General features: G+C 45.9%; 1 protein-coding gene across 1 annotated transcript in view; it reads right to left on the bottom strand.

The window, feature by feature from the left end:
* The window catches only part of LOC144165295 (sodium-dependent multivitamin transporter-like), a 32,148-nt gene extending 9,465 nt beyond the window's left edge, over nucleotides 1-22,683 (bottom strand). Inside the window, exons 1-3 of the mRNA XM_077695416.1 lie at nucleotides 22,614-22,683; nucleotides 12,760-12,846; nucleotides 8,311-8,471 (exon numbers count right to left, since the gene is read on the bottom strand). Coding sequence (XP_077551542.1) covers nucleotides 8,311-8,471; nucleotides 12,760-12,846; nucleotides 22,614-22,661 — 296 coding nt within the window. The 5' untranslated portion in view covers nucleotides 22,662-22,683. The remainder of the gene's footprint in view (nucleotides 1-8,310; nucleotides 8,472-12,759; nucleotides 12,847-22,613) is intronic.
* Between the last annotated feature and the right edge of the window lie 1,525 nt (nucleotides 22,684-24,208).

Genomic DNA, 24,208 nt, shown 5'->3' with positions numbered 1-24,208 from the left:
GCTAAGACGGCCATGCATAACCAACCCTGTAATCAACTTTCTGTAACCAACTCTTGTAAATAACCGTAAAAACAGTTTTTGTTGGTCATCATCTCTTCGTCCCGTCATCGTCTTCTCATCTTCTGCTTCACCGCCAACACCGCCGAATTCTTCAAGCGAAGGGTTCCTTCGCCACGGAAAACGAACCTGAAAACCTATCAACGAAGGTTTTAACTCTCCCTGTGCCGCTTTTAAAAAGCACGTGAACTTTGTTATGAACTTAACTCAAACGAAGTGTAGTTTCGTCAACAAATCGCCTAGCTTTTTGAGCGCCCGTGGGATTACGTCGATGCCATCACGTGTAACTACAACCCCACTGAATCCTAGCAACTCCTGGAAAGCAGACGGATAAGGAACGTTCATTGTGTAACACACACACCAACACGGCACTCAGGCTTTTTCCAGTGACGTGTCCAGTTGCAAGTTCACGAATTCTCAGGGTTCTGCCGCATACCAGCTGCTTCAAGTCGCCTCATGCAGTTTACCGGCAAACGATGTCCACGGGGGAAACCTAGCAAAGGAAAAAGTGCTTCAATATAATACTTCTAGGCTAATGTGTTGGAACTGTTATACAATACGCAAACGTCTGCCGTGATGTGCAGCACAAACGCGCAATTTTATTAAGTCCTTAAAGTGGCGGGTCTGTAGAATGTGGCACGGTGTTCAACGCTTTGTAATGTGTGTCCCGCCTTTGTGGATGTGCGGTGTACAATATTTTTGGCGTTTCGATGTGGTCAGCGGCGAACAAAGGGAGAGCAGGCGGCTCTTTCACCTGCGGTGCTGCGCCTCCTCGCCCGAGAACGGCCACCGACGCGAAGCGCAAGCGGGGCCGCGAAATTTACGCCAACGAGCCAAAGATGCCTAGCGCATGACACCGAGACCGGCGGCGACCGGCGGAGACCGGACGGCGAACGAAACAACTCAGTCACAACAAAGAGAAAAGCACTCCGTCCTTCTTTCTTCTCATCTTTGCCGGTTGACCGAATGACCCGTGTCAAACAGAAGCTACATAGAAAACTAGGCCTGATCCTAAGTAATGCGAAGTTCCGCGACAAGAGGAATATCGACACAATACACTGCAAACTTCGTCATTGGTAAAATAGTTCTCAAATATGTAAAGAGCAAAAACATTAGGAAATAATTGCTTACCTGGATATTCTAAACGGCCATGTATGACAGCTGACTGCCCACTTTAAGAACGCCATCCGGCTGGAAAACTGGAGTGCATAGTGAACTACGTCGTGTCACTCGAGAATTCCCGGGAGTCGATACTCGGTGTTCTCTCACCTACCGCGCGGCACACCACGCCGCCCATGCAGTCCATATCAAATTACTCATCATGGTTGTTCCTTCTTCGCCACTTTTTACCACACGAAAGCGAACACTCCGCAAAGCACAAACTTGAATGGCAGGCAGACACGACGCACAAGGCGCCTGCTTCAGCCGACGCCTCCAACGGCTCTAACTCCATTTTCCCGCCTAAATCAAAGATGCGAGTGCCACCTTTCATTCCATTCGCATGAAAAACATGAAGAAGAGAAGCGCAAGTCGCAGCAACATGCCGCAACATGCCCCACGGCTCCATCGGAGATGCGTATACGGGTAATGCGTGATTAGGAGAGGCGCGATCGCCGGTGCGAGACTTTTCTTCGCGTGATTTTTCCGGTTTGCACGCATGCAATCTTGCATCACGCGTAAAAGAAAGCGAATGTGGGTTTTCCCGACCCGCTTCACGCTTGTAAGGAAGAAAACCACGCGTATTTTAAGTCACGTGATGTTCAAAACGAAGTTTACGGTGCCAAAGAGAGTGTTTCAGGCTTACTACGCGTGACCAATTTTGAAGTGTACTGAACGTTATACCCAGTGATTTGCAAGGTCATATCTAGTCGATCACACTACCGTTATGGTATACTGACGTGTCGTTTCGTACTGGTTTGCGTCGGCATCGCGATTTGCAGTGTTTACCGATCTGCAGTCGTACACGGTATCTTCCTTATGCTTTCCGGTCGAACACAGTTAATAACACGAGTAGGTCAACAATATTCAAGAGTAGGGCTTGAAACGAAACGTCATACATAAGTTTGCGTACTTCGACAACACAGAAAACTGACTTAACAAGCCTGAATGTTTTTAGGAAGACAGTTTTGCAGGCCTACATGTTGTTGCGCCACTTATGTCAAATACGGATGAGTTTATTGTTCAATAATTTCTATGATGTATAGATTGGTGTTGTTTGTACAAAACGATCTGTGACAGGCTTCACTAATTCGGCTGACCAAAACTTTCCCTTACTTTTCCCGGATGTAAACTTGCCCTCATTTTTCCGGACCTAAATGCGACGCTGTTAAAGCTATTATATTGCATGTTTTGCATCTCAGCGGGAGGGGGGAGGAGGAGTTTGGGGCCGCAAGAACAAATGTAATACGGCGGGATTTGAGGAATATTAGGATAACTTTGAATTTGGTTCGTATTGAATTGCAACTCTGAATTTGATGCGGCATTCTTATTAAACCTTCACTTAAATTTACTTTCACGATTGGTACTATGGAGTTTTTGGGGAAAAGGCATTAAACATTTGCAACAGGGCTTCAGGAATACTGGAACTACACATGAAGAGCCCGTGTTTTCCTCTTGGCAGCATTAGCACCTCTTCTCAAATTCTTCCGCAGGATAATTTTCTTGGGCACGCTTGAAGACACTTACGGAGTAAGCAAGCCCCTTAGTGCCTTTCCGTGAGTTTGCAAAACGCTTTAGAGGAAGGCCACTCATAACTTCTTAACCTTAATGAAGCGGCGCGTACCCACAAGGGGGGGGGGGGAAGGAAGGGGGATATCGGCCACGGCTTTTAAGCGGCGGCTATTTAGTTCGTTTATAAGATGGTGACAATGGCAGTAAGGCAAAAAAAAATAACCAGATTTACTCCGTAGGGGTGGGAGACACCAGATGAAATTATTGTTTCACATTCTGAGTTTCTTCCACTTGCGCTTCTGTTCCCTTTGTCGTCGACGTCTGGGAACAGATCTTTCACCGATCTCTAAATTGCCGTTTGAATTCATGATATAAGCCAGGTCCGAAAAGCAAAAATAAAAAAAAGAACTTCTCAAAACACCCGCGAAACTATTCAGAGTCACGCCAACAGCACACTCCCATTGGGCAGATGCATTTCACTCATTTTGATCCGTGCCACGGCAGGGTCTAGCTCTGGCAGGATCTGGGTACAAAATACGATCTGCGTACATGTTTGCCGGGCGTGATCTGACCTATTTTGTTTCCACGTCTTTTCCAGGGGAAATTTGCTCAGTTTTCTTGTCACGACACTTTTATCTGACTTAGTTCCAGATTATTGATTTGTCTCATTTTGTAAAAAACTCCTCGTATGTGTGTGTTCCCTTGTTTTTTTTATGGCATAAACGAAGTCGCACACCGTCACCGAAGATTGCCACTGTGCTTCATCGTTTCTGCGCTGTCACCGTTCAAGAATGATGTCATCCTCCCGCTGACGTCACAACGAATGTAGCGCCACCGGACACTACATAAAGACGCTGCCCACAGCTCTTCCTTGGGATTTGCGGCCTGCAGCAGCCACGGCTAAGTCGTCGTTTTGATTGTTCTAGATAGGCATTTAGCCTTGCCCTTTTTTTTTTAGAACTGTATTTTTTGGATACTGTTGGCCGCTGATCCCCACTATCCCTAGTTGTATTTTGTATCCTGAGCACTGATATGGGTGTAGACGTGTCTACATATCGGGCACGGATCGGGTCGTTTGTGTCTTGTCGTGAGCACACAGGTTACCCTAGAGCTCGCTTCAATGGCGCGTGTAACTTGCTCCGCTTTGTTAGCCCGAGACCATGCGTTTTGTTGGTAAGCACATGCCTTTCTCTGCTCCTACTCTGCGCTGGCGACGTGGAAGCAAACCCTGGTCCTAAGATCGATGACGTTCTAGCTTTGATGAAAGATTTTCATGGAGAAACTACAGCTACATTGACAAAAATAAAACAAGACATCACAAGCATTAATACTAAGATTCATGAAATTGAGACACGTCTGCAAAACATGTCGCAAATTGAGTCAAAGCGCGAAGATGTAGGCGATTCAGTTCATGAAGTAAAATCAAGCATATCAAAAGTAAATGAAGATCTTGTTGATGTAGTCGACGACATGAATAACAGGATGAGGAGGAACAACTTCATCGTTAAAGGCCTCCCCGAGACCGACAAAGAGGACTACGAGGAAACAAAAAAATTGTTAAAGAATTTCTTTCCGCGCACCTTGAGGTAGAAGTTGGTGACATAGAACGCGCTCACCGCGTCGGTAAGCGGCGCCCGGATTCCGATCGACTGATTATAATGAAATTCCTAAACTTTAAGTCCAAAACGGAGGTCTTGCGCAATGCCCCGAAACTAAAGGACTTACATTACCCCAAGGTTTGGATTGACGAAGATTTTTCGCCGAAGGTGCAGATGGCCCGTAAACGGTTGAGGGATTTTGCAAAGCTTAAGCGCAAAGGAAACGAGCGTTATTCGCTTCGCTTCAACTGTTTGTACATTTGGGACCGCGTTTTCCGACACAATTTTGTCACCGATAGCGTTGTCGAAGTAACTACCAGACAGGAATTCCCTCCCCACCCAATGAAACTCTAGACAGTTCCTCTAATGTAGCTTCATCACACGAACCTCCCGCCGATTGACAATCTGCCTCTTCTAATCGGAACTCCACCGCAGTAACGTTGCTCCTAATAAATTTCAGAAGCATTCTAAATAAGCTAGACAACCTAAATTCTCTCTTGTACACATGTTCCGCCGACATTTTGATCGGTACGGAAACGTGGCTGTCAACCGACATTTCGAACTCTGAACTTAACTTTCCTGAACAGTTTACAGTTTTCCGCAAAGATAGATCGGTATCTAAAGGAGGAGGAGTAATCATAGCTGTTAAACAAGAATTCCAACCGTCAGTTATCGCCTACGACTCGTCCATCGAAGTAATTTGGGTTACTGCGCAGTCAGCTCACATCACTGTCATTATCGGTGCCTGCTACCGACCCCCCGATAGCGGTCCAGGGTTTGTCGACTTGTTGAATGATTCACTTGAATATGTATACACCGATTATCCAAATTCTGTTCTTGTTCTGGGCGGCGACTTCAACTACCCTGGCATAGATTGGTCGTCTTCTTCTGTCAGCAGTAACAGCTCGCACCGTCACGAATGCTTGCGTTTTCTACATTTGACACACGTCCATCTCATGACCCAGTTAGTAACAGAACCCACACGTGGCGATAACATTTTAGATTTGCTCTTCACAAACAATTCTCAGAAAGCTTTTACCCACGTGCTTGAAGAAATTAGCGACCATAGAGTTGTCCACTGTTCACTATCTCTACCACGTGCCGACAAATCAAAGGTAACCAAGCAGTTATTGAATTACGCATGTGCTGACATCAATAAGATGAACCGTATGCTAGATAACTTCATACCCATATTTGAGTCAAGTTTTGAACAACGCACTGCCAACGAAAATTAGCTTCAATTCCGTGACACACTAAAAAAAATAGAAGACTGCTGCGTCCCGAAACTAACAATCAGCACTAAAACAAACGACCCGTGGTTCACACACGATGTAAAAAGATGCTTAAATAGGAAGAAACGAGCTTTTAGAGAGGCTACAAGAACTAATGATCCCGAAGATTGGCTTAACTATAAAAATCTTTCAAAACAAGCTGACGCCTCAATAAAAGAGGCAAAGGATAAATATTTTAACTGCACTTTACCTAACCTTTTAAAAACTGAACCCCAGAAATTCTGGCGAGTGGTGAACCCTGCAGCCGACCTTTCTGAGTCAACTCTACTGAGTGATCAAGGCAAAGATCCGTCGCTAGAGGAAAGCGCCGAATGCTTCAACGAGCATTTTGCGTCGGTGTTCACGGAAGAACTTCCTCTCGATTCACTGGCACTGTCACAACCTAGCATTCACGACCTTTTTCATTAATTACAATAACTGAAAATGGTGTTGCACGAGCTATACAACGACTTCCCCTTAAGACTAGCCCGGGGTCCGACGGCATTAGTGCCAAACTCCTAAAATTAACCTGCCACACATCAGCATACCTATTGTCGCTTATTTTTCAGCAATCGCTTGACACGGGATGTGTACCGGAAGTCTGGAAATATGCCTTTGTTAAACCCATATTCAAATCCGGCCAGAAGTCATGTCCCAACAACTACCGTTCAAATCTCTGTAACCTGTATTTCTTGCAAGCTATTAGAACATATTATTTACTCCAAAATTATTTCTCATTTCAACAGAAACAACATCCGCATCCAAAATCAACATGGTTTTCGGGAAAAACGCTCTTGCAACACCCAACTATTCGAATTGTTGACAGACTTGCACAAATCCATGCGTAGCTCTGCTCCAACAGATGCTATTTTTATCGACCTTTCAAAGGCTTTTGATCGCGTCCAACATAGCCGATTACTAACCAAAGTCCGCAACCTCCAGCTTGATCAGAAAACAACCCAATGGATTCAATCAAGAGTTCCTCTGTAACCGGTCGCAGTCAGTAAAACTTAACAACATAATTTCCAGAATGTGCATGGTAAAGTCTGGCGTCCCCCAGGGCTCCGTGCTCGGACCGTTATTGTTTTTAGTTTACATTAATGTCATTGGATCTAATATTGTTTCTTCCCTACGCTTATTCGAAGATGACTGCGTTATATATAAGGAGATTACCGAACCGAATGACATTAGAATCCTACAATCAGATTTGTTCAAACTAACAGAGTGGTGCAACTTGTGGCAGATGCACATCAACGCTGAAAAGACCAAACACATTAGATTTACTTCCGTAGCCAACCCCTCAGCATCCGACAAATACATAGCCAACAACACCGTAATTGAGACCGTTTCATCGACAAAATACCTCGGAATTTTCTTTAGTTCTGATTTAACCTGGAACAGTCACGTCGAATACATCACCAGCACCAGAAACGCCGCCTGAGGCGCGCAAACTCGGAAACTAAACTTCACGCATACCAATCTCTGATAAGGCCTTCACTAGAGTATGCGTCAACCATCTGGCATCCACATACGGCAATATGATCTGATATGCTAGAATCGGTGCAAAATAAAGCAGCTCGATTTATCACCTCCTGTCATTCTCGCCACGAAAGTATAACATTTCTTAAGCATTCTCTGAACCTTCCATTGCTTGCCACGCGCAGAAAGTTGTTCCGCCTTTGTTTTTTCCAAAGTTTATATCATAGTGACTCATCACTTTCCCGGTCATTCATTCACCCGGCTCCCTATGTTTCTGATCGCGTAGATCATGCACATAAGGTCAATCCTATACACTCACGCACTAAGAAATATCAATTTTCACCTCTACTGTTATCCATAAACGAGTGGAACGCGCTGCCCTCAAACATCGTCGCTATTACTGAACCCTCCCTTTTCCAATCTTCAGTACTTACTTATTTAGAAGTTGAAAATACTTTGTAGCCACCATTGACAATTAATGTGTAACGCATACGTAGAGAATGTTTATTGCTATTTCTTGAAATATGTTTCCTGTTATGGCGGACTGCTTACTGTGTTTATTACTTACTGTGTTATTAGCAATGTTGCTTGTGCTCTTCGTCAGTTTGATTACTAGTATTACTCCCTGACATGTTGTTTTACTGATGCTTTAGTAACCTCTTGTATGTATCCCCCCTTATGTAATGCCCTCTCGGCTCTTAAGGTATTTAAATAAAAAAAAATAAATATAGCATGTGTTTCGTCTTTTCTTTACTTAGTCCATTGTGACGTTCGCTAGCAGTGGAGTTCATTAGTTTTCCCTCACTACCTTATGTTCCTGCCAGCATGAAATAAAAATACTTATTATGCTTATTAAACTTATTAGTCTATAGTTATATACTTAGTCTATTATTAGTCTATTATTACTATATTATTAGTCTATAGTCTATACTTATTATGCTATTTGCCCCCGGAAAGATACGAGACTTCTATACAATCAAACATTCCTCCCTACCTTAATTTCATTACCTGTATTGATTAGTGTAGGTTTAAGCCACACCAATAAATTCCTGCTTAATGTTTCAGCAGGTGCGAACTCAGTTGTCGGAATCCACTAAAAATTAAATACCCCGGGGCAAAGATATTCAACGCCTAGTTTTGAGAAATGGGCAGGTTTTGTCATGTTTTTTTTTAAACAAAAAGAAGCAATAATTTTGTCTTCACCTCCTTAGAACACTCATTTTGCGACAACCAACCTGTTGTCATGGCGGGAGCCGGTGTAGGCGAGCGTCACGTTGTACGGGCAACGATCGAGGCTGACGTCCATCTTCGGAGGCTCGATGCCGCCTGAGAGGCCCTTGCCCACCGCATGCCACAGCTGAACAACGAGAGCCAACAGGCACGCCGAAGCGGCTCCCTTCAATTAGAGACATGCAAACTTTGATTACAATTTCGCTCCCATTTAAATTTACTTAGCCTATTCATGTAAGCCTGGTTTGATGTTGATTTCACTTTTGGCCTCCTGGAACCCTAATAGATCTCATAATGGTAGTGTGTGGAAAGGGTAGAGTATGACGGGTGGTTCCGAATAAAGATAATATAACCGCTCTAGGAACTGTCTTCGGCGTAGCTTGCTTATAACAGCAACTTTCGGTTGTGCTGAACAAAATCTCACACATTGGCGGCAAGATTGGCGGAAATCAATACAGAATGTCAAGGGTCGTTCGTTGGCAACTTCTGTAATGAAACAAAAACTGCTCACCCTTCTTCTACACCTTGGTTAAGCCAAGCGGCTCTAAAAGCAGCCAGGTAGTTATTGGGAACGCCAGCTGCTTTTGGCTCTGTGAGAACCAGAATGAGTATGTTTTCATATGGCTGCTTAACAGGTATGACAAATAAATCGTGAGATGCCTTGCACATGCACAAATGAAAATACATACGCGTATGGCTGCGGCACAATGTAGACACTGTAGTTTCCGTGAAAAGAAAGAATCATGTTACTTCACGGCTTCCCGGCATAACATTCTCTTAACCATCAAAATTCTGTGAAGAGTATTTAAACATCTTTGATGGTAGATTTCCTTTTTTTGAGAACACCGACCTCTCCTGGAAATGCCAGCGAAAGTACAGGAAATGAATTACCGGTAGTAGTACGGCAACCACGCCCCGCGTGTGCGAGATGACAAAAGTGACGATACGTGTGGGGAATGTCGTTAGCGCGATAAATCTCCCAAATTCACTGCAACCCATTTGCCCGCCGCCAGAGGCATTTGTTTAAAATTTCTTTTGCCTCTATTCACTTCCGACGTGGTCAAATGACGTTACTATTTTTGGCGCCCTGTCAAACTCGAATCATTTTCCTTACCTAATCTCCAACTTAACCACACCATTGAGGCTGATGCCAAAGAGGCCGTCTCTCTTATCACTTGCAAGCCCTCAACCTGACGTTGCGTTTACCTTTACCTCAAACTCAGCCACACAAAAGATTGTGGTTCCAAATAAAAAACTCGCTCAAAATTTTCTTTCAAATCATCACGTTGTTAGGAATTAACTATTCATCATAACTAATGGGCACCCGGTAATAATTGATTGATTGAATAACTAAATAATTGCTTGATTGATTGATTGATTGATTGATTGATTGATTGATTGATTGATTGATTGATTGATTGATTGATTGATTGATTGATTGATTGATTGATTGATTGATTGATTGATTGATTGAATTTGGGGATCTTTAACGTACGCCAAAATGTCGAACCAGAAACGTTTTAGCTTTTCGCCTCCGCCAGAAAAGCAGCCACTGCGGCAGTGATCGAACCCGCGTCGTTGAGCTCATTGGCACAACATCTTAGCCACTGCGCTTCCGCGGCGGGCGGCTGAGTAAAGATTTTTTATCAAAACAGTGCGACACTCGAGACAAAGGGAAGAAAAGACGTACGCAAGCGCTAACACCGGTTTAATTGATTACAGAGAATGAAAAATATAGGCAAAATATTTTCTAAGAGTGCCTCGCGCACGAGAAGTGAACAAATTATTTGCAAACAGAGGGAATGTCAAAATAAACTGAAGACGCTATCTCGACACTCGATTGTCACGTAGCCAAAGGCGACGCAGCTGTCTTGGAGAAAAAACAAGTTTATTGGAGCGAACCTATGCTCCACTGACAAATAAAAGAATACGCAGGCGGCGAAGCGGCAGACAACGAAGTAACATGCGTAGGCGAGTGTCGGCGAATCGAATATTGCGGTGGCTGCCGAGGCAGTATTTATCTTTCGGCGCAGTTGTTTCTCGAAACGTCGAATTACAACGAGAAACACTGGAGATCAAAGAAGGTTGTTTTAGGCTAGTTACGTCGCTGCCAAACACTCTCCCTATCGAAATAAGGTATGCGGCATTCAAAAGAAGGGATGCTCTTTGCTTGATACACTGATAACACACCACGACGCCGCCGGATGGTAAAAAAACAAGTATTCAAACAGAATTCATGGCTCACGGCAATATTTTTTTCTCCCGGAGTGCTACTGACGGGGTGCATTACACGAGGTTCCTCTTTCGTTTATGGGAAACGCTTCACAGATTTCGCGCCGCGCTCGCCTTTGTATCTTCGTAAGATACTGCATTTCTCAAGCTGTGGTATACACAGCTAAGCCTTGACGTCTTGAGCGAGCATGCTGCCCGTGCTCGCTCAGTACGCCAAGACGTGTGTTGTCATGCTCTCTTAACGTGTCGTTGATGCAACACCGTGTTTTTCCGGCATGCGATTTGCCACAGGGCACAATGCGCTCTCGTACACCACTGCTTCCTGGCATTCGCATAGGGCTTGGTGTGATTTTTCAGGCATCGTGGTTCCGCTGCGTGCACACTGAAGACTGGCGCGCACAGCTTGAGAAATGCAGTATCTTACGAAGATACAAAGGCAAGCGCACGCTCGAAATGTGTGAAGTGTGTGCGATATACGAAAGAGGAACCTCGTATATAAGCACCCCGCTAGTAGCGCTCCTGCAAAAAGAAATATCATACTTGCCGAGATAGCGTCTTTCGTTGATTTTAACATCATTCCCTCTGTTTCCAAATATATTAATTTGTTCCCTGCTCATGCGTGCGGCTACTCTTCGAAAATATTTTTCCTGCATATTCCGTTCTTTGTAATCAAATAACCAGTTGATAGTCAGAGCTTGTGTACGTATTTTCTTCCCTTTGTCCCGTGTGTCACGCTGTTTGGGAAAAAAATGTACCAAATTGCCCAACTGCAAACCCTGCTCGGTAATAATTACTATGCACAATCAACGAGCTGTTAAACGTATTCCGAAGGAAGGTAACTCCGTAAAGCATATGAATCTGCGTTCATGAGCTTCCTGTTCAGGATAATCGATTGTACCGCGCTTGAGAGGTATCAGGCTTCGCTGGGGTGGGCCGCCTGTTCTCAGTGTACCACCCGGTACCACCAACGTGTATACTCTAGAAAGTTCTAAATGAGTGAGGCAACCCATGCATGGGAAGCACTCGCAGCGGACTCATTTTGAAATCGCCGGGATATATACAGGAATCGCGAACACACAGGCACAAATTGGAATCATCTGGCTCGGGAAAACGTACCTAGGGGAGCATTTCTTTGATGTAGATTGATAACGTGGTGTCGCTCACAAACATCGTTGCGTTTAGTTTAATACAAGAACCTGTTACTAAAGCCAAGACAACGTGTGAGAAGACGAGCAGCGGAGCGGTTCTTTTTTTTCGAAACAAAATTTTCACCCTTTGACATACATTCTAAGCGAAAAAGATCCTTGGCAACCCTTGGTCACACGCTACCTAATGAAGCAGCTTGTGCCTTGTGTCTAAATTTCCCTTCCGATGCCAAAAGTTCTGCCGCAGCCACAATGCAAACGGGGCACGACTAATAAGTTATATGCCTTTTCGATAGATCTTGAAGACTTGTTTTAGTTTTCTATGTGTTGAGGTGAATAGAGAATGTGGAGAGAATGGAGAGGTGAGCGTGGCGTGTGCTCGCCGAAGGGTACACAATGAGAGGTGTGGGTGGAAAGCCGCAGTCCTTATTCACCGAGCGCGCATCCGCTTGCGATGTGCCAGAGGCCTACGCACACGCAACAGCGCGGATACGGCAGCGCCAGCTCGAAACGACTGGGAGGTGTCGGTCTGCCGAACATTCGTTCAATGTGCCGCTCGTTTGGAAAGTGTACGCTGAAGTGTCCTCCACAACACCAGCGTGCAGACGGCTTTGTAAGGCCGGAAACTCGTGGAAGCATCGCGCTGCTGAAACACTAAGACATCGTTTACATAACTGGAAGGTGTTTCCGTAGCGAAGCAGTGACTATTTGCAAAAAACGCACAGAATAATCTCGACGTTCGCCGTACTGCCAAGGCGTATTATATGTATTTGTTATCAGCAAGACGCCCTCAGTAGCCTTGAGCGATCGTGGAAGCTTTGTTCGGTAGTGAGGTGGGCACTTTTATATGCTAATGGCCTCAGCGGTTTTCTCTGTTGCTCCAGTCTGAGGTGGTTACAAGATGAGCAATGAACTTTAACCTTCGCGATCAGTGTACCACTCTCCTAAGCTCCATAAAGTGTTTTTCATTTAACTGCCTAGTGGGTCGACGGGAAGGCACGTAATACTGTTTAATCAGTTTCTGAAAGGACAAACTATTTCAAGAGGTTTTCTTACCTCAGTGTTAGCAAACCCTACCTTTGTATTCGACCACGGAAACCATAACGCCAGCATAAAAATTCCGCAGAGTGGGCCTGCTAGGTTGACGCAAATCAGAATGGATACCTGTAAAAATGTAAAGGTTTATTAGATTGATAAATTTACAAAATAGGTCCGGAAAAAATGTAAACTGATTTTTATACTCAATATGGAGATTCATTCTAGTTCAAGCAACTGCCATTCGCGCGTCCTTGCCGCCATCAGATTTAGTTATGGGCTTATTGGAATTCCAACAGAGGCAGTTTTATACCACAGCGATCTCGCTACTTCGACGCTGCCTTTGGCCACATGCAATTTATTACACCTTTTTAAAATGCGTTCCTACCGATGGAATTGGTTCATTGGTTACAGCAAATCTTTTCTCCCAACGTTTAACCTACCGAAACGCCGCGGCATTACTCAACAAAGATGCTTTTTATATGCCAAGCGCTCGTTGCTTTTAGAATAGCCTCAGGCAACGCACGTGCTGCAAAACAAAATGAATGAATGAGCACACGTTTATTTTCTATATAAAACGGGGACAGAAGTCCGCTTGACATGACCTGAGGCCTCGCTCAAGAGTCGGTATTGGGATAGCAAGTAAGGAGTAGGGGGTACAAGGAAAGAAAGGCATCTAGAAGCAGTCCTGAATGCCGGCTTCGCTAATGACAATCAGCAGTGTCCATCAGGTGCTTCCTGTGAGGTGGGGTTCAAAGTAAATTATCGCAAAGTTCCTAGTCTACCGGTCGTAGGGGGCCGAGTGTCCTGAGATTGCGGTCTCTAGAAACACTGAGTGCCGAACATCCGCCAGGATGTGTCGCGCACAGCACAAGGGCCCCGGAACCACATTTTTTCTGGCAGTTAGGACAGCTGCAGGGGTTTCTACGCCAGAAGAAGGAGTGAGCCGTAATAGGCGTAAGGGCCGTGCTCGCTCTTACACGCCTTAGCCGCACTGTTGCAGGACAGCTGAATCAAGGGGCAACGCGTTGGGGTTTTCCGGAACTTCGTTTTGAAGAACGGCCTTCCGCTCGGCCTTCGCGAAAGCACCGCCGTCCTCTTTCATTTCATTTCATTTTATTGTTATTTCCTTAAGGACCCCACTGGGGGGCATTACATAAGAGGTGGATTCACAGAAAGAAAACACATTATTTTCGCAACACAGGTGATTTGTAACATTTGCTATGAAGCATGATGGACAGGTGGTTGAAACAATGGAGCAGGGAAGGTCGCTCAAATCTTTGGCTGCGCGTAAAAAAAAAGAGGCGGAAAAAGTGACAGTTCAGTTGCGATAACTGGACACTTGAAGTGGATTGCTTGTGCGGTGTAAAATGTATGTCGGGGCTAGCATGTAAGAAGCTGCATTGAGTGAAGAATGAAAAATTTTATGAAAGAGGGAAAGGGTGGTGATACGGTGGCCAACAGAGAGTGGTGATAAACCAGATTGTGCTTTCAAGGATGAAACGCTGATGTCGTACGAGTACAGGCAGTGAATGAATCGAAATGCGCGATTTTGGACAGATTTGTTTGGGGCTGGTTCCATACTGGGGAGGCATATTCGAATTTCGATCGCATGAGGGACTGATAGGACAGAAACTTCACATGTTGGGGTGCATGACGGAAGTGACGCTTCAAGAAGCACAGTGTCTTATTTGCCGATGAAATGACATTAATAGTATGTGCATTACAAGTAACACCGCAAGACAATGTGGCACCTAGATGCTTCAAGGATGATTGTGACGGTACAGGGACGTTCGCGATATGATGTGAAAGAACAAAAGCATTTTTACGGCGGGAAAATGAGCAAGTTAGCATTCGTTAGGGTTAAGAGACAGAAGCCAATTATCGCACCATTCTTGAATGTGGTTAAGGTCTTTCTGGAGAAGAGTTTGGTCGTGAGTGTTAGCTACTGTTCGATAGATTACAAAGTCATCTGCAAGTATGCGGATTTTGCAGGATACGCTGAGGGGTAAGTCGCTAATAAATATTACAAACAGAGGGAGGCCAAGAACCGAACCTTAAGGTACACCTTATGGTACTCTGAGATACTCGGAAGATTTGCACGAATTGAGAATGGTTAGTTAGATATGCTTCTATCCAATTTAGTACATTTGGGTCTAAGTTTAACTGGGATACGTTTAGCATTAGTCTTTGGTGGGGTACGGTGTCGAATACCTTTGCGTAACCAAGAAAGATTGCGTGAGTTTGTAAGTTGTTGTCATGGTTAGCATGCAGGTTGTGAAGAAATACTGTTAGTTGTGTTTCGCAAGAGAATCCGTTCCTAAAACCATGCTGGCTGGGGCAAAAGAAGTTGTTAGAATCTAGAAAGTTTACAATCTGAGAGTAGATGACATGTTCCCTGATTTTGCAGAGGACGCTTGTTGAAGAAATGGGACGGTAGTTCAATGGACACTTTTTACACCTGATTTGTAGATGCGAACGACCTTGCCCATTTTCCAGTCATCTGGAAGAATGCCTGTGGAGAGCGACTGCGCACACACGAAGGAGGGAAATGGGGCGAAGGTGTTTTGAATGTATTTTAACACTTTTGAGTTAATTTCATCGACGCCACCTGATGAAGGCAGTGTCATGCTTTGAATAACAGATGAAATACTGTCTGCGCAAAAAACAATTGAACACATACTGGATGTCAAAATCACCGTGGCAGGAGGGGAAGACACGCTAGATTCGTTAGTAAATACCAATGAAAACGCGGTGTTAAAAACATCGGCGCATTGATGACTTGAACGCACGTGACCGGATTTATTAGTAAGGTGGATGATGTTGGTAGACCGAGGGTTCACAATTTGCCAGAATTTTTGTGTGTTATCGGTTAGCATGCCTAACAAATACTTGTTCAAAAACGTGTATTTCGCGTTACAAATAGCGGTGGTATATTTTTTTCGCCTGTGTTGTATTTGCCCAAGCGCCAGGTGTTCCTTTTGCTTTTTCTGCGCGAAAAAGGCGCTTTTTTCTATTCGCTAACCTCTTCAGTTTGTTTGTAAACCAGGGTTTCTGCGGCCTGCTACGGAGTGATATTGTGGGTATAAATTTGCCAGTTAATTCATTCATCTTATCTTTAAAAATCTCCCAGTTATCGTGCACATATCGGGTATCAAAGCTATGTTCGAAGATATGTCGCTGTCGGCCTCCGCTTCTGAATCAGCGTATTCTAAGCAGACTTGCTTGGGGCGAATCAAATTTGCTCCCGGGTGATCCAGTGGGCCTCTTCATTGCCTTCAATCCCGTCATATTTAGGAACCCATAGAATTTGCTATTTTAGGCCTCTCTGTTGGAAGTCAGCAATAAATTTCTTCATTCTACGGATAGTGTGGCTAGTGGTTTTGCGTGAAACAGTGCTCAAATTGCGTCCACTGAGTCTGTATAAATCATTATGCGTTCGGGAGGCCCGAGGGTGCTTGCATGTTTGCCTGAATGTTCAGTCAAGGCAAAGAGGGTGACCCTTAGCTCGGCTTCTTTGTTTGAAATTTTTACAAAGTGCAGATGTGCATTCGCGCTTCGGTCCTCGAGGCTGTACCAGTAGAGTGAGACGCGGCCATTTTCAACGTCGGCGTCCGTGTAGACGTGCAGAGTACGACTTTCTCAGGTATCTCTCTCTCCAGTGGCTAGTTATGGGCGGTGATCTTTAACCTTCATTTTCCTTCTTATTGGGTGTTTGTGACCGACATTTTTTCGCAGTGGCTTGCTCGTTGTCACAAGAATGACCTCCCAAGGCGGAACCGGCAGTTAATTCGGATGTGTGGTAACGTTGCGGGAAGACAAACGCAACAAACCCCTGAGGTTATAAAAAAAATGGCGAAAAGTTTTAAGGGTCATCCTTCACGCGGAACATTTAGGATACGCTGTGTTGCATACGATTCCCGAGGGGTAATGAAGGCCAACGAAAGATTTCAAGCGCGTCTACAATGACACGTATTAGTGACAATAGCAAAAAGTGATCCCCAAGCGTAATCAATATGTATATGTTCAACAGACGATAAAAACACTCCAGCTGCTGATGACAACAGCAAATTAAAAATGCTGGCTACAGCTGAGCGTGTTGAAGTTATCTTTTACAGTCGGTCCATAATTTCCTTGTGCACCGAAGCTATGACAATGCTGCAAGTGCTGTAAAACCCGGTTGAATATCTCGGTCGCGATGGTCCACCAACGATAACGTGAAGAATTCAGGCTAAGTAACACCGAATTTGCTTTCGCCGATGCAGGCAAAATATGAGCTGTTTCCCTAATATGACACTCACACAGACGACCACTTTCACATACAATACCTAGAGCACTTAACATACGTATCGAACGCTAGGAATACACTTAATTTGCGCTAATTTGTGCGGAAACAACTGAGCTCACTGATCACCCAGCCACTTGTCTAGGCAACTAGGCGTCGAGTTGGTTGTTTACGAGAAAAAAAACTATGGTTGTGAGCCTGTACTTATAATAGAACTGAGCAATAGTCCCTACAGTTAGCGAAGCGCTGGCACAAAGCGCAAAGGCGGTCGCGTTAGCTTGCAGAAAATCCGACACCAGTTGCAATGAATATGTCGCGTTGTGCACATCCCTATACGCTGTACACTGCAATAATATCTACCGCAGCTTCCGTCCTGCCGCGTGGTCTAGTGGTAGCGTGCCTGGTTCCTTGTGTGTAGTTCCGCGTGTCGGTGGTTCGATCTCTGCTTGTGTCAGTTTTTTTTTTCACTCTTTCAGCAGTTCGTCCTTGGGGAGTATCGGAACGGACCAACGGGGTGGCGGACTAACGGTTCGTCCCCTCACATTTAGTCCCCAAAGGGAGTGATGAGTGTGGCAAAGGCCGTTAGTCCCCAGAGGACGAACTTTTAGTCCTTTTTTGCTTAAGAATGTTGTTGCCGTTAAGAAGCTTTCACTTTATTGAAGTACCGTTTTGTGAAGTACCTAAGAACTCGCTGCTCTGACACCAAGCTAATCGACAAGCTACATCAACCACGAGCAGGTCTTTCCAGTCACAAGTAATGCGACGCGCAACGTACGCAGCGCGCATAATCCAGAACGCAGCACATGCCTTGCACCCGCTCTTCCGGTCCAGAACTACACGAAGGAAACACTCAAAGATCGGAACGCAACAGAGCGAGTACGTACGACATTTTCCGCACGTGGTATCCCGGCTCCGGTCCACGCAATCAACGATATGGCACCCGGATTGGTGGACATGGCCACGACGAGCGAGACGCACGGCGCATGAAACGCACCATACGTGGCGGACGACAATGCACCAACGTTAGGAGAGTTTCCCACGGCAAACAAGACGCGCAGCGCAGGAAACGCACTAGAGGTGACGAACGACATTCAAACCCGACCGGTGGAGCTGACCACGGCGAACGAAATGCAAAGCGCATGGAGTGCGACCAAGCCAGCACACACAAAGGAAACGTTATTCGCGACATCCTCCGCTCCCGCTGCTGCTATCCAGATTTGTCCAGCGATTGTCGCAACCGCAGAAATCAACCTTTCCACAAGCAAAAAAAGACCCAGTGCACGGTGTTCAATACTAGTGGAACTTGCAAGCCCTTCGGCACCCGACAACAATATTGACCAAGAACAACAACGAATGAACCCGATACAGACGAATGCATCAAATGCCGTACCGTTGAAGTCACGCTTACGACGCCAAAGGATATGGGATCGAACGGACGAGACGAACTACACCCGCTTCTCCACTCAATGGCTTCACTTCCGAGGGAACCACGGCAAAAGCTAGAGCGGAGCCGCAACGAGTTGGATCGACCACCCACGCCACCCTACGACAACGCTACACCACCGCACGCTAAACGAAAAGACAAACGGTTCCCACACCATACGCAGGGCACAACTCAATGAAAGCAACTTCCTCAACTGGCCGAACTATGCCATCCATGCACACCGCAGCTCGCCACCGGACAAAGCGGTCGCTTACGCTGCCACATGCATCAAGCACGCAACGAGCAACACTAACTCAATCGCCGACGGAAGCGACGTGAGTAACGCAACGCCGTAAACACTGTCAGGTTCAGGTCCGATGAAGTGAAGTCACAACTTTGTGAAATCACAAAATTATCAAGCCAATTTGAAATTAACCGAACCTCATCCAGACGAACGCCTTCTTAACTAAGTTTCTAGTATCCAGAACAAAGCATCGAGCAACTTCGAATAAGCGGACAGTGATCTGGATACGGACGTCAATCTACATGCACTCTCGATTGTGCCTGGGGCAGGTACATTTCGGATTCGGGGCACGATTCGGAGAATATCAGCGCGCCGAGAAACGAAAACGGACGACAAAAGCTGCCGCCCGAAGACACGCAGACAACCGCAATTTACGGCCACGGCTACGCCAAAAAGCCTCGAGCCCCCCGAGAGCCCGACGCGGCCCAGACTTCATTGTTTTATTCCTGAGAACAAGAGCAGACGCCAGACGCAACGCAAGTGCTTCCGTTCCTTTTCGCTATCTCACGTGCACGTACCATCGCACAAGTTAGTCGCCTAACGACAAAGCACTGCGTCAGACGCTTCTTTCCCTCTGGTCCTCTGTCCTGATCTATATGTAACATCAGATTTTCCTACTCAATTAAGCATTTTAAATTTTGCTATTTACTGTTTTGTTCAAGCCACGGCCTAGCTTATAATACCTAAAGTACAGATACGCTGAGTACTCGTGAGTACAAATTGAGTACTCATGAGTACAGATTGTGTACGATTTCTCGAGAGTACAGATGAGTTGAGTACGAGTGAGCACAAATTGAGTACAGATTGAGTACGCGTACAAGTTAGTACAGAAGAGTTTAGCACTCAGTGAGTACGAGTACTCGCGAGGAAAAAGGAGTTTGAGAACAAGTGAGTACGATTACAAATGAACCCCCCCTCCACCCCCCCCCCCCCCGGTGGCTCAGTGGCTATGGCGTTGTGCTGCTGAGCACAGGGACGCGGGTTCCATTTGCTGCCACGGCAGCCGCTTTTCTGATGGAGGCGGAAAGCAAAACCACCCGTGTGTTCGAGATTTCGGCGCACGTTAAGGATCACCAGTTGGTCACAATTAATCCGGAGCCCTCCACTACAGCGCGCCTCATCGTCTGTGTAGAGTCGGCGCGTTAAACCCCCACAATCAATCAAATCAACAATTACAAATGAGTATGTGATGAGTGAGTACGAGTGATTTTGAAAACAGACGAACTTTTTGAGTCTGACTTTGAGTGAGTACAGTGTGTATGAAAAAAAATTGTGATTGAGTTTGAGTGAGTTCTCTCTTTTGCCGACCCATGGCCGGCAGTGAGTTTGCAAACGACGGGGCATGCTACGGAGCCCGTTTTATCGGGGCTGCCACACAGGAAAAAAAGGGGGTCACACTGGTGGCCATTCAGGGCATTGGAAAAGCGGCACGTGCTATATCAATGGGAGCCGGCGTATTGAGGCGTACGTCCTAGCGATGGGGAGAGCGGCAGCACGTGGTGCAGGCGCAGTGGGCGACAGCGGTACATTGAGGCACGATAACAAATCCAGAATGGGAATTGAGTGCTGTTTATTTGCAATATATTAGAGAGGTGTTGACGATTGGCGACGATGCCTTGAACTTCAGGATTGACGTAAATACTGTGCAGGATTTGCCGTGGTGTGTCGTCAGGGGGGATATTGAAGATGAGGCCACGCAAAGGGTTGCTTGGACCAGACACGTTGGTAGTGACGGAATAGACGGTGTTTATTATTTAAAATTTAAAAAACACAACACATGACGCAGACAACAGGAGATACGAGCAGAAAATTGGCCGTCAAGCTTTTCGTATGCCCGAGCGCGGTCCTCGTATGGGGGGCTGACAATGAAGTTCGAGATTGGGTGAATACGAATCCGATCGTCCGGTGTCAGCGGGACGGAATCTTGTCTCTGGGTGGAGCCGGCTGGCACCGCGGCGGAGATTGTAATCAAGGCAAGACCGTCCCGCTCCCTAAGAACCATCTTGATATCGGTCGTCGGTAATAACGCGGCCGCTAAGCGTTTACTGGGAGATGGCCAACCTCGCTTTGAGCCGGAGGTAGGTGGTGAGCATTCAGGGGCTGAAGTCACACTGGCTAAAGCCGATTGCCTGGCAAAGGATGATTGCTTCTTTTGTATGTGGGCGAGGTAGTGAGCCCCGCTGGGTCAATGTCCTCTCCTTCGAGTGCATATTCCTTGCGGCCGTAGGTGTGCGCGCCAGGTGTGTTTGAATCCTAGGTGCCGAACATGGAGGCCGCTGTCGAGCGGTGTGCTGGCGATGAGGCACTTGGCGCCGCAGCCGCACGTGGCCGGCATACGTGTAATGCGCATGCTGAGTGGCCAGGCACGCGTCCGCAGTGTCGCTTAGTAGGCGGACGCGGCGTGAAGGTAGCGAAATCGGGCGATCGTTAATAGGATGAGCACGGTGGCGGCGTGGTCGCCCAAGAAGGTTGTTTCCAGGTAACGAATCCCGGCCGGAAATTCCAGAGCACACACTTCTGTGTGTCCAGCGAGCTTAATGGCGCGTATTGTGGTGACGTTGGGCGATGTGGAGGCGAAGGAATTCTTGAAGTATCACCTGCGAAGGAAAATTTGACATCTACCTAAATGTAGCTGTACATCTGCATTTAGGTGTATGCTAAATTTTCCTTCACAGAAACTTATTCCACCTTTGGGATTTCCCAAAATCTGGTCGATGAGTATTATCTGCATGCGGAGCCGCTAAGGAGACCACCCAACCAGCACGGCAACATAGCGGCGAATCTAGGGTAGAGATCACCATCATTCAGCTGGTAAACAAGCAAGACGCGCGATATTTCCTACATTTCAAAGTGCATACGGGAGCATTGCCAGGGCTGGTGATAATTGAGTCTTATTGTACTAAACACAACCGCAGACTTTGCACAAATAAACTTGAACTAATTTGGCGTGCCTCTGTAGTACCTTCGTGTTCCGTCATCATTCAGTGTTGCAAGTACAGCCTGTGGAATTTCAAAGCGGCAGAGACCATTTGCAAAATAGTTGAAGCAGAGAGCATTCGCTGAAGGCGAGGCTACCAAGAGCATCATCTGCTAGCCTGTTCCCTCTTTGCGATAGCGTGCCCCGTTCGCTCGGCTTCCCACAAGTCCAGACGCTGCTAATAAATTGTTTAAATCCACTTGAAATACCATTTATTTCGTTCAGATACATTTACAAAAAGTAAAACTATATTCATACAAGGATTCGCGGTGCGAAATCTGAGGTACCTAAAAAGCACACGCTCTTTGGGCGTAATATTTGAAGGATGAAACAAACATCTCGTCTGTCTGCTCTTTATGCTGCACGCGCTGGCATCAAGGCATTCCGAAAATGAACTCAAACGTAGGGATGTTTCGAGCCCGCATCAAGAATAACGCCTGTACACGTTGCGATGGCTCGTTGTATCAAGTACGGCGAACGTACGAATTGCGTATTTGTTTTGGCGTATTTTGTTTCTTTTAGCTTAATCGGCACAAGAAAATTAACCGCCAGCATAGATATAAATCCCTGGAAAGCAAACAAGTCAACGCTGATATGATGTAATTTTAAATGCCGTCGGCTGTGCGGTATTGCCACTTAGATTGCATACAAAACGCGCTGGGCGCTTGCTTTTGTCAAAGACAAATTTTATTGCTTTCGGAATTTTTCTGCTAGCCATTACCAAGTGCATCTCGTTTTTCCAAATGCAGCTCATACAGTTTTTCTGAATGCCATTTATTGTGTCTGTCGGAGGCGCAGATATTTATACATTAATAAAACATTTGCTCTTTACGGCGAAAAGTACGTATACGACAGAGAAATATCAAGTACAGTACATGTCTGCAAATGCCATGCTCCTGGCACTTACCCTTGCAGCTTGTCCCATGTAAGGCAACAGAATGCTAGAGACGGTCATGACGACGCCACTGGTAATAGCTGCGACAAGGTTGAAAGAGCAAGTTGACACATGCGCCAATAGAACAGATGCGCTCAAGAAATATAGCAAATATTCGCATTATTTTTTTGTAAGGGGCGGTATGGTGGTGGGGAAAGGGCTAAAAGTTTGCAGCCAGTTTATCACAAAGCATAATGTTAACAGCGGACTTTAGGAACAGCCAGACGTAGTGGCGACCGTGCATTCGTGGCCTGCAATTGCTGCAATTGCTGCAATTAACACCAACACCATGCAATTGCTACCCGTATTCATGGTTTGCGTTTTGTTGCGGCTGTCACGTTGCATTGTATCTTGTACTTTTTTGTTGTTTTCACACCATGTTGCATTGCCCCCCCCCCTATGTAATACCCTCTTCTAGAAGGCCTGTAGGGGTAACCTGAATAAATAAATAAATAAATAGATAAATAAATAAATTTATACTCCAACACCGCTACACAGCCATACTCACAACTTCGCCATGTGCCCCTATGTAAAGCGTTTCATGCATCCCGTCACGAGCGCGACCTAACAAGTATAATACAGTCAAACCCGGCTATAACGAACCCGGAGAGAGTGAATTATGCTATATATCGAACAAAATAATTCAGTTACGGAAATACATCGGAAACATATCCCTTATAACGAAGTTCACATCCGATATATCGAACTCTGGGCGCCTAGGATGGCCGCCGAAATGCATGATCTCGAGCGGCGATTGAGATGTGGATTGGCCTCGATCACGGAGCAAGAGCCGCGCCTGAGACATTGCGCCTCGCACGGAGCGACGTGACGCCCAATACTTTCCGTAACTGTTTCCCATGCGCGGGACTCGCGACGGTACCCGCCCAGTCAGCGAGTCCGGACCAAGAAAGCAGCATCGGTGAACGGTGGGAAGAGCTCGCCAACGTTACCAATGATGTCGCGAGTGAAATCCGTCCGACGCTTATAATCAAGCGCTTTCGGCAGTCAATGTGCTCCGCCAATGCTTCTTAGATTTTGGCGGACGCGGACTCGAACTGGTGCAAACAATGTTTCGTGTATAGAATGCTATGCAAGTTGGAGCCGCCAAAACGAAAGTGAGAACAAAAATCACCGTTTTTTTTTTTGCAACATGGGCACTTAAGGCGGAAAGTAGCTTTATTACTTGCAATAAATGGATTATTTTGGTATGGTAATGGCTACTGTACTCTGTTCGTTTCTGCATACGTGGATGGCGGAGTTGGGGAGGGGGCGGGGGCTCCCGCGGATTGCGAAATCGTAACAATAAGCTCGTTTAGGCGGGTTCGGGTATATCGAACTATTGGATATATCGATCTAATCGCGGTGCATATTGTAGTTCGCTATAAACGGGTTTGACTGTAGTATGATTTCACCTCAGTCTTTCAAAAATACTGCATATACGTAAAAAATTGAAAGGTGAGGAAATTGTGCTGGCCCTTTACATTTTGCCATCAATCAGTATTTTGCTGTCTTCGGCGCTGCTGTATTGTTTCGCGTATGCTTTATTTGTATGTCTCCTCAGCTAAATA

The sequence above is a fragment of the Haemaphysalis longicornis genome, unplaced genomic scaffold (assembly GCF_048455015.1).
Source record: "Haemaphysalis longicornis isolate Haplotype H1 unplaced genomic scaffold, Haemaphysalis longicornis Haplotype H1 scaffold_1, whole genome shotgun sequence".
NCBI lineage: Eukaryota > Metazoa > Arthropoda > Arachnida > Ixodida > Ixodidae > Haemaphysalis > Haemaphysalis longicornis.
The sequence above is the reverse complement of the archived record's forward strand: the minus strand, read 5'-3'. Positions and strand labels throughout refer to the sequence as shown.